This window comes from Urocampus carinirostris, chromosome 11, assembly GCF_059441175.1.
Source record: "Urocampus carinirostris isolate Australia breed hairy pipefish chromosome 11, RoL_Ucar_1.0, whole genome shotgun sequence".
Taxonomy (NCBI): domain Eukaryota; kingdom Metazoa; phylum Chordata; class Actinopteri; order Syngnathiformes; family Syngnathidae; genus Urocampus; species Urocampus carinirostris.
Genome location: NC_142359.1, coordinates 13,079,191 through 13,096,297, shown reverse-complemented (window position 1 = coordinate 13,096,297; position 17,107 = coordinate 13,079,191). Strand labels below are relative to the sequence as shown.

Sequence of the window (17,107 nt, the reverse complement as noted above, 5' to 3'; positions counted from 1 at the left end):
TAATAAAAGACAAAATAAACTAAATATGAATAAAATCACAACATTTTGTGCAGGCTTGGGGAGTAACGGAATACAAAAACAATGTTGGCAAGCTGTTTGGATTTATTTTTATTTTGTTTCTGTTGCATTTTATGTTAGTTTTGCCGGAGATCAAAGAGATCCAAGCCAGGAGAGAAAGCTTACCACGTGTTGTGAGTCATAATTTTATTCATACTTAGTTTCTTTTGTCTTTTATTAGCATATTTGGCATTGGAGTAATCCAAAAGTAATTGAAAGTAATCAAGTTAAAGTAACCCTACCCAACCCTGGATACTGGACCATACAAACAATACATTTTGACAGCATGTTAAGTTGATTAAGATAGCAGTTAACTTGAGATTGATTGTCCATACAAAAGAAGACAATTTTTTTTCCCCTTCTAACTGAAAAAAAAAAAAGCAACTAGGAGGGTCAACTGGGTGTCTTGCGACACGGAGAGGCTCTAATATGACATCACGGCACTAAATACATTATGTTTAAGGGAGGGGGACAAAAAATTATTGTCCCCAGTGAGAGACTCGGTGAAAACATATCTTAGCCACCCGGCTGTACTTGCCTAAGACACACCACAGGAAATGATGCCCCGATGACCCTAGTGGTTAAGGGATCCAACTAACCAACCATTGAGAGTAAACAAAACCATAGTGGATGACTGTCTAGCATGGTCGCCTCAAAGTTCTGGAGTCCTGAGTTTGATTCCAGCCACTGGCCTCCCTGTGCAGAGTTTGCATGTTCTTCCAGTGCATATGTGGGTTTCCACTCCGGCATGTATCCCGCAGGTTGATTGGTGACTAGGTATGGATGTATGTGGAGTTGGATGTCTGACTATGTGTGCCCTGTGATTGGCTGGTGATCAGTTCATGGTGTCCTGATTACTGCCTTGTGGGCTCCAGCACCTCTCTGACCTGAGTGATGATAAGCACTTTGGAAAATTATTAGCTAGGGAGATGAAAGTAACATTATTGTCTGTCCACGTGTGTTGCTGCACTTTTTGGTTTAAATGTCCCAAATAAAACACTATAACCAAAAATGCTAATCGTTAACAGGTATGTAATATTCTCCATCATCTATTAGCATTAAGCTAACAGGGGTGTTTATAAGGAAAAAGCAGGTCACAAAACATGGGTAACACGCAGGATACAGAGGATTCTTTGAAGAAAACACAAACCCAGGTTCCTCCTCCATTATCAACCTTTTCAATCCTGCTTCCGGGGACTGCGACTGTCTCGGCCAAACCTCTCGGCCTCTTCCACGCTATTAGGGTGGCCTGATGGGATTAAGAGGACATTTGCATTGGGATGGCTATAAGGTCGGCAATTGCAGCATGGTGGGATAGCGCTTGGAGAGCTCTCTGCCTGGCGTATTCAGGTCACATTTAAAGATCGCATACATTAACCAGGCCACAAAAGCCCTCGGGATGGTAGTGACAGAAATGCATGGACGGACATTTAGATAATATTGACAGAGAGAGAGAGAAAGAGATTGGGAGTAGATGTTGAGTGAGGCGACTTTGGCCTGATCTCCCTTAGTCTTATTAAGGCCGGTCATCCTCATGTGTTTAATAATTGATATTGCCATCTGTGGTGGAATCAATCCTCCACATTGTAGAACAATTGAAATAGGGTTAGACTACTTCTGGCTAATTCTGAGTATGGAACATGGTCAAGAGTTCACATCATTAGTTTTTGTTAATAAGATTTCAAGCGTTCAAGGATGATTTTGTTTGCTTTAACTTCAGTGCTAATCCAATTTTGAGGGGCCACCTGCATTTTGAGGTTCATAACACAAAAGCAGCCATTGTTAGGGGATTAGAGTTAGCTCCTTACCCTATTTGCTATTGTGAGGTGGACTTTCTGGCTTGGGAGGTGGAAAAGGTAGTCAGAAGATGTTATGGATTACATTCAATTCGGAAACAAGAATGACACATTCAGTCAAAAACTAGATCATCAAAATAAAAGCATTCATTATAGAAACTGGTAACACATTTGAAGACATGTAATAATAATGTGGTTAATTCTTGTTTTTTGCATCATATGGATTAGATATTACATTTCAAAGATCCCTAGAGTCGTTGGAGCACCACTTCTTGTGGTGTGTCTTGGGCTCGTACAGCCTGGTGACGCCAATCTCTCTCCAAGCCGGTTAATAGGGAAAGGATTTTTCCCCCATAGGGGATAGAAATTACTGTTTTCCAACAGGAGAAGCTTCTTATCTGACCCAGATACAGCAACATCATCATCTGGTTGCCGTTTTTTTGAGTAAAGCTTCATCCCGTTCTTCGTAGATTGAAGGGCAGGCACATGTGACAATACTGATACCAGGACCTTAGTCACTGGAGAAAAACGATGTTGTTCCGAAACTTTTGAGTATTGCATCACTTGTGGCTTTTATTTCGGTTTAAAAACAAACTTTGTGGCGACAGATGAAAGGTTCAAAGGCTCTAGGTAAAGGACTTGAGGAGTTAACTGCCTATTATTATTTCCAACTCACACCACACTGCTTCACTCTGATTACTCACTCACTATTGTAATGATGTGTCCCCAATGCTGTAGTTTCATGTTGCTTGAGAGCATCAGACATGATCCTCTCCAAGAAGATGTTAAAAAAAAATAATCGATTTATAATACGTTACATTGATAACATAGATAATTAAATAATCTGGTTTCATTAAAAATGTGTAATTCAATAAAATGGTTATGGTACAAACTATCTTTATATTGTGAATTATGATTGAGGATGCTTGGTTACACCAAGGGCATAATTTTGGCATGGACGGAGGGGACATGTCCCCACTAGTTTCGAGCTATGATTGATTGGTCCCCACCAATATTATGTGATCACTTAACAATGCGCTATGTCCCCAACAAAATCAGACAATCATTGTTTTGTCCCCACCAATGCCAAGACCAAAACTACGCCCTTGGGCTATAGTAAAACATTGTGGAATAGATTACTTAAGGTCATATTTTGGGGATTTGTTTTAAACCTTTTGGAAATGCATGATAAAACCTGCTTGAATTTATCGATTTTGACATTTGATATCTGATCTGTAGTTAGATGTGTTTATCCTGATTTATTCAGCCTTGATTAGAGTATCTGACGTAAACAGATTTGGCCTTTGTTTCTGCTCAATTCGTTCACCCCTGACCTCTCTCCTCCCACCTCTCTCTTAGGATTGCAAATCCTTTAATCCAGGCTTCAAATGTGACCCCTATCTTTTGTCCCAGACTGTGGGTACATGTCTGCTTCTTTACCTGATGAAATTCTTCTCTGTTGTAGAACATCAGTGGCAGAAAAAATAGTGAGCGATATCTCTGAGATTGGAAAGTAAATAAGAACCAGAATAAAAGGTAAAGCAATTCAGACAAGAACGATCATTGACGTATTGCAACCCCAAGCTCTGGAACTCATTGCCGCCTGACCTCTGAAATTCTGCGACCCTGTCTACCTTTAAATCCGGACTCAAAACTCACCTCTTCAGACTTGCCTATTCTAGACCATATGTCTCACACACCGCCCCTTTTAACTCTAATGTGTTTTATTGGTTATTTCTTACTTGCTTGTTTTACTCTTCGTTTATTGTTGTGTCCTACTCATATGTACAGCGACCTTGGGTGTCCTGAAAGGCGCTTCGAAATACAATGTATTATGATTGTATTATTCATTTAAGACCTACCATCAATCCTATTTTGCACATCCTTTCATCAGAAATGCTCCTTCAGTCCTTTGATTATGTTTCCTTTGTATTCAAAGATACACATAACAAAGTATAAGGAGCGACTTTGAACTCTTTTTCAACTTTTATTTTTTTGTGAAAAAGTCAAGTCAAGTCATGTTTATTAGTATAGCCTTTATTCCCAAGGAGTCCCAAAGGGCTGGACAGACCACACAGACATCACAAATGTGAAACCTTTCTTAAAATAAATCATTTCAAACATGATCTTTAGGGGGGACAACAAACAAACACATTTTTTTAACTGAATGACGCTTCACATTAAGAGTAAAACATTGAAGAGACTCAAAACAGCATTTTTTGGTATTTAATGGCTTCTTTTTTTAAAAATTTTAATTACAGCGGGGACACAGATCCACAGGAGCTTTAGAACCATTAAAAACACACAACAACAAAAAACAGACAATAATGACAAGGGGTGATCGTAATGGTAATGGTCTGCATTTATATCGCGTTGTACAAGTCACTGAAGACCTCCCATTTATTCTTTTATTTTTTTAGTGTAACGTTATTGATTTTTATACCTTGACCCTAAACCTCTTGTAATGTATTACCACTACTTTGGAGTCACCTTCAGTACTATATTTTATTTTATTGTAAATTATCTCGCATTATTATACATTTCTTTTCCGATCCCGACTACACTTTTGCTCTCCCATCCTGGCTACTGACCCATTTTTCCGTTCCCGACACCACCATCGCTCGCCACGGAAGTCCCACTTCCGCGTTCAGAGTGACCTGCTTCCCGCGCCCAGTGATTACCGGATCTTCGGTGCAACCCTTTCCTTTTTCCAATAAAACTGAGAGAAACGTAACGCAAGTAGGTCCTGTCTCCGTTCTGGTCCTGACACTATTCTATTCTATCCAAAAGCCCAAATAATTTCTTAATTGCTATTTTTTCAAAAAGATCCCTGATTATTTTCACATTTTAATGTTCAGTGTCACGGTTTCATTTGTTAATCATTCCATTAAAACAAACATTAAATTAAAAACTGAGACGTGTAAAAAACGTGAAACATGTAAACCATTCGTGGCAGTGATACGTTCCCTTACAAGTAAAAAAGAAAACCTTAAATTTTCATTGCTCGCACATTCACACCTAGGGACAATTTGGACCGGCCAATTAACCTAACATGCATGATTTTGGAAATATTATTCCATATTTATTCTGACATTCTTCTTTTTTTTCTCATCTTATTTTTAGGCATTTGGCTAATGATCCTGGAGTCCCATTTTAAATCATGTTCTTAACAATGTTCACTTGTACGTTGTTATCCATGACAATAAAGACAAATTTATTCTATTCTATTCTATTCTATTCTGTTCTATTCTATTTTATTCTATTCTATTCTATTCTATTTTATTCTGTTCGATCACTTAAAACAAACCAAAAAGTGTAAAAAACGTGAAACGTAGGTATGATACATGACATCTATGAGTTTTCTTAAACAATCTACGAAATTATTTGGGGATAAAAGGGGTTTCTAGATTGTTTTGGTTTTTAAGGTAAAATGAAAGTGCGCTCCTACGTCATAATTCTACCTGTTGTGCGCTGCCTCTTCCGGGGGGCGGAGTCACTGTTCCCCATTTGGCGTTCGGCGCGGTGCTGATCGCTCGCAAATCGGTTCAGACTGCACGCAATTCTGCCCCTCACACCACATTTACTCCGCTTTTTTTGCGATTTCCCGTTTGCATCTTTTTGCAAATATAGAATTTGCTGCGCGTTTTGTCGGTTTTGGCAGCTGGAAACCCAAATCAAGATGACGCCACTTTGGATTACTTTTTGTGCAGTTCTGGGCGAGTAGCGATAGGGGTGGTTTTTATCGGATTTGATATTTTAAGGAAAACGTCACATTTGCGATGAGTTCCCCGCGCACTTCTCCTCCTGTTGCTTGCACGGAGCAAACGGACCCAAGCGATGTGGCATCAGCCTCGAGCTGCATCTTCTAACAGAAACCGGTGCTTCGTTTTCCCATCCTGCTCTATTCCGAACTTGGGCAAGGCGAGGATGCCCTGCAACCGATATTGAACCAGCCCACGTGGACACACCATCACCATCCTACGACGCTTGGACGGTTTGGAAGTCGAGTTCGGATGACACCTTCCGACGTGATGTTGGTCCTGCTGCCGATGTGCTGTCTGCTGCCCGGAACCGCCTGGGCAGCCACTCTGAGCGGACGCCAATGTAAGTCGATGCCTGCTTGGATGCAAAACATTGCCAGAAAGATTCAAATCATAGACCCTAAAGGTGTGATGCATCTGCAGCAACGCGTCCTTTGCAAAGTTTACCCATACTTGGGTTATACACAGGGTTGGGTAGGGTTACTTTAACTTGATTACTTTCAATTACTTTTGGATTACTCCAATACCAAATATGCAAATAAAAGACAAAAGAAACTAAATATGAATAAAATTATGACTCGCAACACGTGGTAAGCTTTCTCTCCTGGCTTTGATCTCCGGCAAAACTAACATAAAATGCGACAGAAACAAAATGAAAATAAATCCAAACAGCTTGCCAACATCAATTTTGCCGTTCCATGTATTCCGTTACTCCCCAAGCCTGCACAAAATTTTGTAATTTCATTCATATTTAGTTTCTTTTGTCTTTTATTAGCATATTTGGTATTGGAGTAATCCAAAAGTAATTGAAAGTAATCAAGTCAAAGTAGCCCTACCCAACCCTGGAACTTATACACATGTATTTTCCACATGTTACTTTGCCTATTCTCATCTTTCTATCCCGAGTGACCAACATTGAATTGAATTCTCTTTATTGTCATTGATATCAATGTGAAACATTGTATGGAACAAGATTACATGTCTCTCCGGGATAAACATATAAAAGCTACGTAAAGGGAAAAACACTATGAAAGACTGTCAGGATAAATGGGCAAATTGATTTTTTACAAATATTATAATAGTGCAATAAAAGAATAATATTAATGAAAAGTAGTGCGGTAAAATTTAGCAGCACTAAAAATAATTCCCAAATAAGTCATAAGATGTATATTTTCACAGTTTTGTGCACTTGTTTAGGGTGGTGATGGCCTAAGGGAAGAAACTGTCTGTAATGGCTACCAGAGCGCAACAGGTCATAGAGGTGGTGCCCGGGGTGAGAATAGTCTTTTGTGTTGTATCGCAAGCGCAAAGATTAGCCGATATTTATTGTTGCCTGTGATGGAACGCCAATCTTCTTTTTTTATGAAAAAAAAATGAATATATCTAGACATACTACATGAAACTCATTTTAAGAATTTTAAGAATACAAAACATTGGTCAGTCCACTTTTGTGGGTGCTATTAATTTATTTCTTTTATTTTGTCCTTTTACTTTTTTATTTTTTATCCTTTTCTTGGTTTTTATCTTTTAAAAAATATTTTTTTAGTAATTTCTTCTTTTTCTTTATGATTTCACATTAATTTTTTCCTTCCATATTTTTCCTCTTTCATTTTTGTCTCTTTTATTGTTCCTTTCTTTTATCCTTTTCTTTGCTTCCTTTTTTGATTTTTTGTTTTCTTAGTTTCCTTCTTCATTTTCTTTCATCTCTTTTATCTTCTCAATTTCTTTCAACAAATTAGCTACATTAAGTCTCTTGTAAGAAGAGGCATGGTCGGGATGTAATCAAGAAAGACTGTGTATTATTTGGCGCATCCTCGTGGTAAAATTACTTGGTTGGTTGGATCCCTAACCGTTAGGGTTGTTTGGGCTCCATTTTTTTGTGGTGTATCTTGGGCAAGTACAGCCTGGTGGCACCCATCCCTCTCTAGGCCAACATACGTTTCCACCCGGTCTCGAACTGAGGGCCTTTCACGTGTTGGGCAAATGTGCTAACCACTGCACTAAATTAGTTTATTAAAAAAAAATAATATTTATTTAAATAAGCTAAATGCTTATAGCTCTGCCTTAGTATGACAACACGGCAATGTCATCCAGACTAAGTAAAGAGCAGCCCAAATATATTCTGGGCTGTGTTGATTGCTCTCTGGAGTAATCAATGCCTTTAATTTATACATCCCACAGCAATTGTTTTCAGACAATCGGAACGTGACGCAGACGACAGCTATCTTTGTATCACAAACAATGCACATGTGGTGCCAACGCTTGTACAGTGTTTTGTATCGAAATGGTTCGGTGGTGTGTTTTGGGCACTTGTAATGTAGACCAGAGGTATCCAGAACGATTGGTAAGGGTGAAGTTTGTCCCTTTACCTCAGCCTATAACTATTTTGGAGAAATGTTTGAGATAGATAAAGGCATGCTGGCGGCCTCACGATCAACTCAACTTGAAGAGGTTTGATGGGTTATTTTTTTCTACAGTAAGTGTTTTACTTTTATTAAATTGAAGATTACCCTGCTGTTGTGGGTTGGTTAGTTGTCAGTCAGAGTAATGGTACAGTGAACTTCTGGCCATCGACTTTGTTTGATGTGACGTTGGTCACTTACAGCCAAACCCTGTTTTAACGCCTACATTCACAGTAAAATGCTGGGAAATACAGTTGGTTACATCTCATCATCTCATCTCATCAGCTGCACCGCTTATCCTCAGTAGGGTCGCGGGGTGCTGGAGCCCATCCCAGCAATCATCGGGCAGTGGGCAGGGGACACCCTGAACTGGTTGCCAGCCTATCGCAGGGCACACGGGGACAGACACCTCACTCGCTCAGTCACACCTGGGGACAATTTGGACCGGCCAATTCACCTGAAATGCATGTCTTTGGAATGTGGGAGGAAACCGGAGTTCCCAGAGGAAACCCACGCAAGCACGGGTAGAACATACAAACTCCGCACAGTAAGGCCGGGAGCTGGATTTGAACCCACGCAGGAGGTTCCCACGACTTCAGAACTGTGCCGCACACGCGCTAACCACTGTGCCGCCGTGCTGCCCCAGTTGGTTACAGTTTCAACTAATTTCTTATAACACAGCGCCCTATCAGCTTTACACCATGACGTGTAACTCCCCCCTGCCATGTTAATTTGGTGTATTACCATGAAATAGAAACCTGTAGACGCCTTAAAAATTCTGGAATGGGTTTGTTCTTTCATAGGTAAAACATTTATAAAGTTGTAAACAAAACTTTGCTTTTTTTATAGCATTAGTGTCAGGACCAGAACGGAAACAGGACCCAATTGTGTTACATTTCTCACAAGTTTTATTGGAGGAAAGAGAAAGGGCTGCGCCCACGATCCGGTGTTCACTGGGCGCGGGAAAACAGTGGCTCTTGTACTCGGGTGGTGCTCCGAACGCGGAAGTGGATCTTCCGTAACGAGCGATGCCGGTGTCAGGGATGGAAAAAAACGGGTCGGTAGCCGGGACTGGGAGAATAAGGCGTGGTCGGGGTCGGAAGCAAGTCGTAAGCCAAAACGGGAGAGTAGACGTAGTCGGGGACAAAAGAGGTCGTAAGCCGGGAAGGGAGAACAGACGTGGTTTGGATCAAAACGGGTCAAAGCCGGAGACAGACGGGAGTAGAAAACGGGACAGGTGGGAGTCGGGGTTGAAAAAGGCTTGCCTAGTGTTCACTGCGGTTTGCAGAGATCACCACCTTTTTTGCATCCACCCGTACAAGGTTAGCGTCTTAGGATGGCCATGAATATAACCGCATATAATAATTGAGACCCTTTTCTACTGACTTTTGAGATAAGTTTTCATTATCCGGATGAAATGATATGGCAATGCTATCAGGAATATCGACTAAAGAGTTGCTCGCTGTTTTTTCGGTCGACGTATTTGCTTCTCTCGTGATACATGGATACAGAAACCATAGTGGGCGTGGCTTAGTGCTGTCAGATATACGAATTGTTGCCGTTATTGCGTAAAGGCATCCCGAATGGGCCATCGGGAGCCAAAAATGTGAACGTGATGGTAAGATGAGGCCAGCTCTCAAACAAGCTTCCTCTTTGTGCCGCGACCGACAAAGCTTCCTGTTTTCTGGCCGCTTGGAATGAAAATCACTGATAACACTATTACTCATCACAAGCTCCTCGACTAAAAGGTCCGGAGCATGTAAGGGTATTTCGCTTCCCCCAGGCAATAATAAGATGTTAAGTCACTGCTGGGCCGAACGTACGTCTTGTCTCTTTACGGACAGCGAGAAACTAGAGTATGCCTGTGTCACTGAGTCTGCATTATGTAAGAAACTGGTCAGGCTTTGTGCACAATCTTTGTAAGTGTGTGCTTTCGCTATAAGTCTACAATGATAATACTAGAGGTAAGATCGGGCTTAAAGAAACCAGCCCAACGTGACCCAGGTCCGCGGGTAATAAAGCCTGACCCAGACTGAGCCTGACCCAGACTGAGCCTGACCCATTCACTTGATTGCATGCTACACCTCAACAGATGTTGTAGGATGCCAGTTCCTTATTTTGACTATTATTGTCCACTGTTAGTTTTTACTATTAAATCATTGTTGCTTTTGGCCAATCATGTTGCTGTTCTCTGATTCCGCACCCCTTGGGGCCTATCTGTTTTTTATAACCTTGAAAATTTAGGTGGCTCAAGAGAAGGGCTACAGGATGGGGTGGAATTCTATCATCTGAAAGACCCTCTCCCGGACTTCTTGCATGATAAAACTCCATTGATTTCTTATCTCCTTATTTTGAGTGTCTACTAAAGTCTAAACTTACCAGTATTTTTTTATAAAAATGCTAAGTGATTCATTTGATAATCAGAAACAGGCTTCTGTTTGACTAAATTATTCTTGCAGCATTTCCAGTCATGATAATTCATCATGGTAACATTAACGAGACTTTCGCAGTTAACCCACTTTAGGTAGCAAATAACCACTTGTAGCATGCACGCTGAGCCTCTCATCAGGGGTTATTCTTGTGTTTTAATCGGTTTCAGATGCCGATTTTTACCAATAGTTTTGTCATTTGTCGTTCCAGTATTTTCCACCACTTTAGCAGGATTTGTAATGCCCCTTAGGATGTCAGCCCCATTGGCCTGGGGGTGGCGGTCTCTCAGCAGGGTGGCGGCTGCACAGATCCATTTAGGCTTAAGCTACAGTTACATACGATTAGTGGGTTATGTTGTGTTCCTTGTGTTTCATGTTGTGTGGGCAGACTCTCTACCCAAACGAGTAACTCCGGAGATCAGGGTTTGTATGGGTGCTTGAAATCCTTGTAAATACTTGAATTTTGATGTTGTGTTTTCAAGCATCGAAAAGTGCTTGCATTTTGGGTGAAGTTTTTGTAAATGCTGTCTGCTTAAAAATGACATTGGCACTCCTCTCTGGTGGCTTCGCTTTGCTATTGCATTTCTTCTTCCCTTGTCGCCAGCTGGCATTAGTTTCTACGGCTTTGTCCAATGAAGCGTCATCGCTCCCTACGGGTCGCGCCCAATTGGACAGGTGCATGCTACACCTCTACAGGGCACTATGAAATGATTATTAGTGCAATGATTAAGTTTCAATTATAGACATTTTTAATGGACAGTGAAAAAAAATTAAAGCAGCGTTTCCCAGTGGTAAATTTTAATGGGAAGAACTTCTTGTGTAAATATTGTGTAAATTATAACCTTTATCTTCTTTGTTCCTTTATCTTCTTTGTTTACTTTTATCCTCACTGTTAAATGTGAAACTGGAGTGCCACGTCCAATTTCGTTGTCACAATATGTTCAACCATTTTGTAACAATGACAATAAAGGTATATTCTATTCCATTCTATTCTATTCTATTCTATTATATTCCTGCAACTGAAAATGAAAGCTAAATATTTGTGTAATCTTTACCCAACACCTAAATGAGGAGAGATTTGTCTCAAAAACAAATAAATTTGCAATTTACTCAAGATCTAAAATTCCTATGTCTTGAGCAATGCACACTCAGGATTAGATATCACTTATGTAAATTGCCGATATATTTGTGGCTTTGCTAAATTCATGATTCAAACCATTTTTTTTCTTTTAATGGTACTGGAGAACTCGTAAATTGTCTTTTAAGGTCTTTGAAAAGTCCTTGAATTTGGCCATGGTAAAAACCTCTAAGAGACATGTCTTGTTTCAATGACAATGGGTGCCAAAATTTTCAACCTTACGTAAAAAAAGGAACTGAAAGAAAATTGCCTCACATTTGAGATCATAAGATGCTGTTGTCCATTTTTTTGTCACCATCCTCTTCGTGACACGCCAAAAACTCAAGTTGCATGGTCGAAATCCACATGAGAGTTAACAGTGGATTGCGTGTTGTCAGATGAGTGGGAGAATAAAAAGGATGCTTTATATTTCGGTACAAGAGAAGCATTTTTCATTCCTGTTTCTCATTCTTCTAACCTCCGCCTGTTATATTCCCATGATGTTGAAAGAGGCTTGTGTGGCTCTGGTTTCTTTCAACACTTATGGCTTCTTTGCTCTCTCTTTATCTCGTTGTTCTGATCAAAAACCCAAACAAATAAAAAAAATTTCCCAGCACAGCAGTTAATGAGTAGTGTTAGCAAGCCCCGGCCTTTACATTGTTAGCATGTATTACTACGTACAGGCATGGCTGCAATACAAGCCACTGATACTCAGAGGAAAATGTTAAACTTTAGTAGACACTCCATATAAGGTGAGAAGACATCAGATAAGAAAATTCCATCCAGACCTAAAGCCATTCTCCGAGCCCCCCCCTTTTTTTTATCAAATCTTAAAGTCAAGTCAAGTCAAGTCATTTTTATTTGTATAGCCCTTAATCACAAATAGTTTAGCACTAAAGGGTGTTGAAATTAGTAACAATGATGTAATGTAATGATTAAAACAACAAACAACAGTGAGCCAATATAATAAATTAGCATCCTATTAAATCACCTTTGGATTTGTCCAATGTTAAAAACAGAGTAATTTTATCAGAAAATAAACTTTAATGCACTCTTCCTTGACCATGGTTTTTACGAGGCTTTGTTGATTTAAAAGCTTTTACAAAACATTTAGAGTACTCATATTTTGAATAATTATCAGTAATCATAAGTATAAATACCTCTTGTACTATGTAAAATTAGCAAAATAAAGACCATAAACAGATATTTTTTCAAGGAACCTAGCATTGCTACTTAAAATTTTATCAATTCTAAGATTAAAATGCATCTTGCGTCACAGGTATTTGCATGCTATAGTTAAAAAATAAAAAATATTAATTGACATCAAAAACGGCAAAATGTTTTGCAGTTAAAACAATTATAGCAAAATAGGAATCCTAAAAAAAAAAAAAAGAATAAAGTTAAATATTCTTGTTATTTTAATATACGTATTTAGTCAATTTTATGTATTTTGTTTGGTTATTTTATTATGTTCTTAAGATTTGTTTCAGCAAAAAGTACAGGAAAAAAATACAGTAAATAACTAAGATATATGTATTTTGTTTCAGTGTTTTGTAATGGAAAAAAAACATTTTTTTTCTTTGTTTATGCTTTCAAGTTTAAAGTCAATGAATTATTATTCTTTTAATGATCTTGTGACATTTATTCAAGTAAAATTTTCTCTTGTTATTTTGATATATTATTATCTATCTATCTCTCTAAGTCAGTTTTAGGTTTTAAGTTTTGTAATTTTTCTTTGTTTTTAAGATTTTTTTTTATTTTCTATTTAACTATGTTAACTATATGTTCCCCCATTTATTGCAGATGTACACAGCAAAAGTCCCAGTAAAAAAGAGAAAGCAATACAGTAAAGTAAATAAAAATATATTATTAGTTTAGTGTTTTATAAAGATAAATATTATCTTTTTCGGGAGGGTTAAGGGGATTGTTTTCAATTTCAATGACATATTGATCTTTTAATGAATTGGTGATAAGGATGCACCAACAAGAAGCATACTATGACATCAATTATTTTCCCCCTCTTGACGCAGTGGGTTGGAGAAGATTTCACCTAAATCAATAATCATCTGGCTATCTGATATTCTCCCAATTGCTCTCTTTGCTTTTTTCCTTCAGATAGGAGGTCCAATCCAATAATTGAACTGAAGTTAATTGTCCTTATGGTCATTGATATCAACATTATTAAAGATTGCAACGGGAGTGGACATGGTACTCTAGGGTAACCAAGTAATAAAGACATTAAAGAGAAAAAAAGAGAAAATATTAGGAGGATAAAAGGCAGAACAATATATACACATTTATATATATTTTATTTCTTGAGAACCATTTTTGGGCTTCTATACACACTTAACCCTCCTGTTGTCTTCGGGTCAAAATGACCTGCCACTGTGTTGTTAAAAACTTAGAAAAAAATCACCTAAATAATATTTAATTTAACTTTAAATTTCATGACGGTAGAAGTCAAGTCATGTTTATTTGTATAGCCCTTAATTACAAAGGGCTGCATAGACCACAGATGATTGCAAACCACAGACTATTATTACACCATCCCCTGATCTAAAGCCTACATGAGGCCAAGGAAAGACTCAAAAACCTCAGATTGAGTCAAGTCAAGTCATTTTTATTTGCATAGCCCTTAATCACAAGGAGTCTCAAAGGGCTGCACAGACCACAGATTATTGCAAACTACAAACGATTATGACACCATTCGCTGATCTAAAACCTACATGAGGGCAAGGAAAAACTCAAAAACCTCAACATGAGGAAAATGAAGAAACCTTGAGAAGGGACCGCACATGAGGTAATCCCCCTTCCAGGATGACCAGGCTGCAATGGATGTTGCAATAACAAATAATGCACAGATATTGTCAACATAAAATATAGGTTATTCATATGCTATAGAATAGAAGTGTGTTTTAAGCCTAGATTTAAACAGTTCCACTGAGGTTGCAGATCGGACCTCAGGGGGAAGAGCATTCCACAGGACTGGGGCCCGAATGGAGAACGCTTTTGAACCTGCGGATCTCTTCTTGGCTCTTGGGATCACTAGTACACCAGCATTTTCAGAGCGAAAGCTCCGGACCGGGACATAGGGGGAAATGAAATCTGAAAGATATGAGGGAGCAAGTCCATGCATGATTTTTTATACTACCAACAGAAAATCACATCTTAAGCTAACAGGGAGCCAATGCAGGTTAGCTAAAATCAAACTTTCTTGTCTTAGTTAAAAGCTTCGCTGCAGCATTTTGCACAAAATTGATTGTTGTTTTTTTATTCACATTTCCTTGTAAAATGTATAAAAAAGTAAAAAGACTGTTCTGAAAAGGAGCTCAACGCAAGAATTAAGCGCAATTACATTTACATTGTAAAATAGTAGTATTTTAGAAGCAGTGTCAATCTGCTTTATTCTACTTATTTGGGTCAATTAATCCGTTTTCCCAAAAGTGGCAGCCTTATACAAGTGCACACTTTCCCTCCCGGTCCGGTCGAACCCGTTGGGGGCGAAGCACGAGCGCCTTCAGCTAAACTGGTTATGCAATGAAAATAAAGATGCGCTTGAACTCATTTGCTAGCTAACAGAGCACACACACTCATGCAAAGGCCCGCCCCGACGCTGAGTAATGGATCCTCGACAGTAATTCCGCCTTTGTTGGCGGTAAGGAAATCCTTAATGACGGAAACCTTGTAGAACCCGACACTAAAGGAAAATATTGTTTCACATTGCTACCGTATGTGTTGGAGTGCTCTTTAAAGGTTTTCTCAAACATGTTATTACGCAAATATGTTGCAAAATGCTCCACGAGTTGAAGGTTTCAAGATATTTCATCTCAAAGTTGACCCATCCGGCTGTGATGTCATTGAAGGAACACACCACTTTCCAAATAGAGAATCCCATTAAAACTACGTGTGATACAGCTTGGAAACAAGACAGCCCTTGTTACAGTCTTTCCAGCATGCTTTCCTTCTTTTCCTTTGCTTAATTTAGGTAAGCAATTGTGGATTTCAATTGTTATTTTCACCACCTGTGCCGTGGTTGCTATAATATTGTCTGGCTAGCTCCGTGTTAGAGTCGGGACTGTCGAGGGCATTCCTGTTTTGTTTGCACCTGGTTGGCGCACAATGGCTGCCTACCGTGTGTTGTTTTGTTTTGACAGCTAGCCTGGCATTAGCGCTGGTTTTGCAGTGTCCCGTTGTTCATTCTTGGCCGGCTTCACGGTTATCATGGTAACTGTAACTGTTTTTCCCTGTTGGTTACTGGTTAGCTTGGCTGCTCAGTTTGTCTTTTTTGATCGGCCGGCCTGACGTTAGTGCCGGGTTTGCCATGTTCGTTGGTTTGTTTATTCCCGCCCTGCTTTGCGAATGTTGCCGTAGCCTTTGCCCCTTTTCGTTGTTGGTTCCTGGTTAGTCTGGCTGCTCACCTCATCTTTATTAATCAGCTAGCCAGGCGTCAGCTCCATTTTTGCCGTGTTCCTTGGTTTGTTTATCCCTGGCCAGCTCCGTGATTGTTGCTGTAGTCATTGCTGCTTTTTGTTGTTGGTTCTCAGTGAGCCTGACTGCTCACTGCGTGTTTATTTCGTTGAACAAACTCGCGTTTTTCTACCGATACTGTGTCCGCTTTTCATTGATCACCCGGTTTGTCAGTTAAACCCTTTTTTGATGCTCGCCAATTGCTTGTACCATTATGGGATCCACCTCCGGCACAACACCTGGGCATTCTTCACAAAAAATACCAAAACTTTGCTTAAAACACTCGTACGCTATTCGACGATTAACTCGTAAAAACAATACAGCAACTGGCTTGTTAGAGTGCTGGTGTTCCTCTAATGACGTTACAGCTCATGATGACAAAGAGAAGGCATGCTGTCTTCAAAATGCATTATCTCAGAATTTTTTTCACCGATTAAGTCTTTATAGATTTTATGCAAAAAACATGTACTATTTCCTCACATTTTGCCTGTTTCGGAATTTGGGATTACGTTTTACTGACGGAAACCTAGAGAAAACAGTTGTGCCACATTGCTACCGTATGTGCTAGAGTGCTTCTTAAATGCGTGCACGTGTGGACAAACCTCTCATTAAATCCAACGTCATGCACCCCCCTGGAGCTTTCTTTATTGCGGTTGCTTTTAATTGGAGTGTCAGCTGGAAATTTGAGTCCCAAGGGAGAAATGACATGATTGTTTTCCTGAGACCAACCCTGGTGATGATAGCGCTGCCCGGTTCTATATGTAATGTAATAGGTTCTATTGCAAAACAAGACATGAAACATGGGTCAAATGAATGTTTTTGTATTGAAGTTTGGAGTCACATCCCGCCATGACGTCAAGGAGTATCTTGAGCAAGCTCATCAGCTAAAGTGCTCTTTATGCAAGTAGCCCTTCACCCTCTCCGATTTCCGCCTGACTCAAATGGAATCCCGGCAGTACTGATGAGATTATGATGCTTCTTGACTTTGTGATTCACAATGGATGGAATGCAATATGAGCTGATGTACTTTAAAAGCGATGGATTCAAAGTTGGGCTTGGCTATATGGCCATAACAAAA

General features: G+C 39.4%; 1 protein-coding gene across 1 annotated transcript in view; it reads left to right on the top strand.

Annotated features, from left to right (window-relative positions):
- Positions 1 to 5,349: 5,349 nt before the first annotated feature.
- The window catches only part of sema4f (sema domain, immunoglobulin domain (Ig), transmembrane domain (TM) and short cytoplasmic domain, (semaphorin) 4F), a 56,711-nt gene continuing 44,953 nt past the window's right edge, over positions 5,350 to 17,107 (top strand). The window contains exon 1 of the mRNA XM_088347689.1: positions 5,350 to 5,957. Within this exon, the coding sequence (XP_088203815.1) occupies positions 5,867 to 5,957 (91 nt within the window). The 5' untranslated portion in view covers positions 5,350 to 5,866. The remainder of the gene's footprint in view (positions 5,958 to 17,107) is intronic.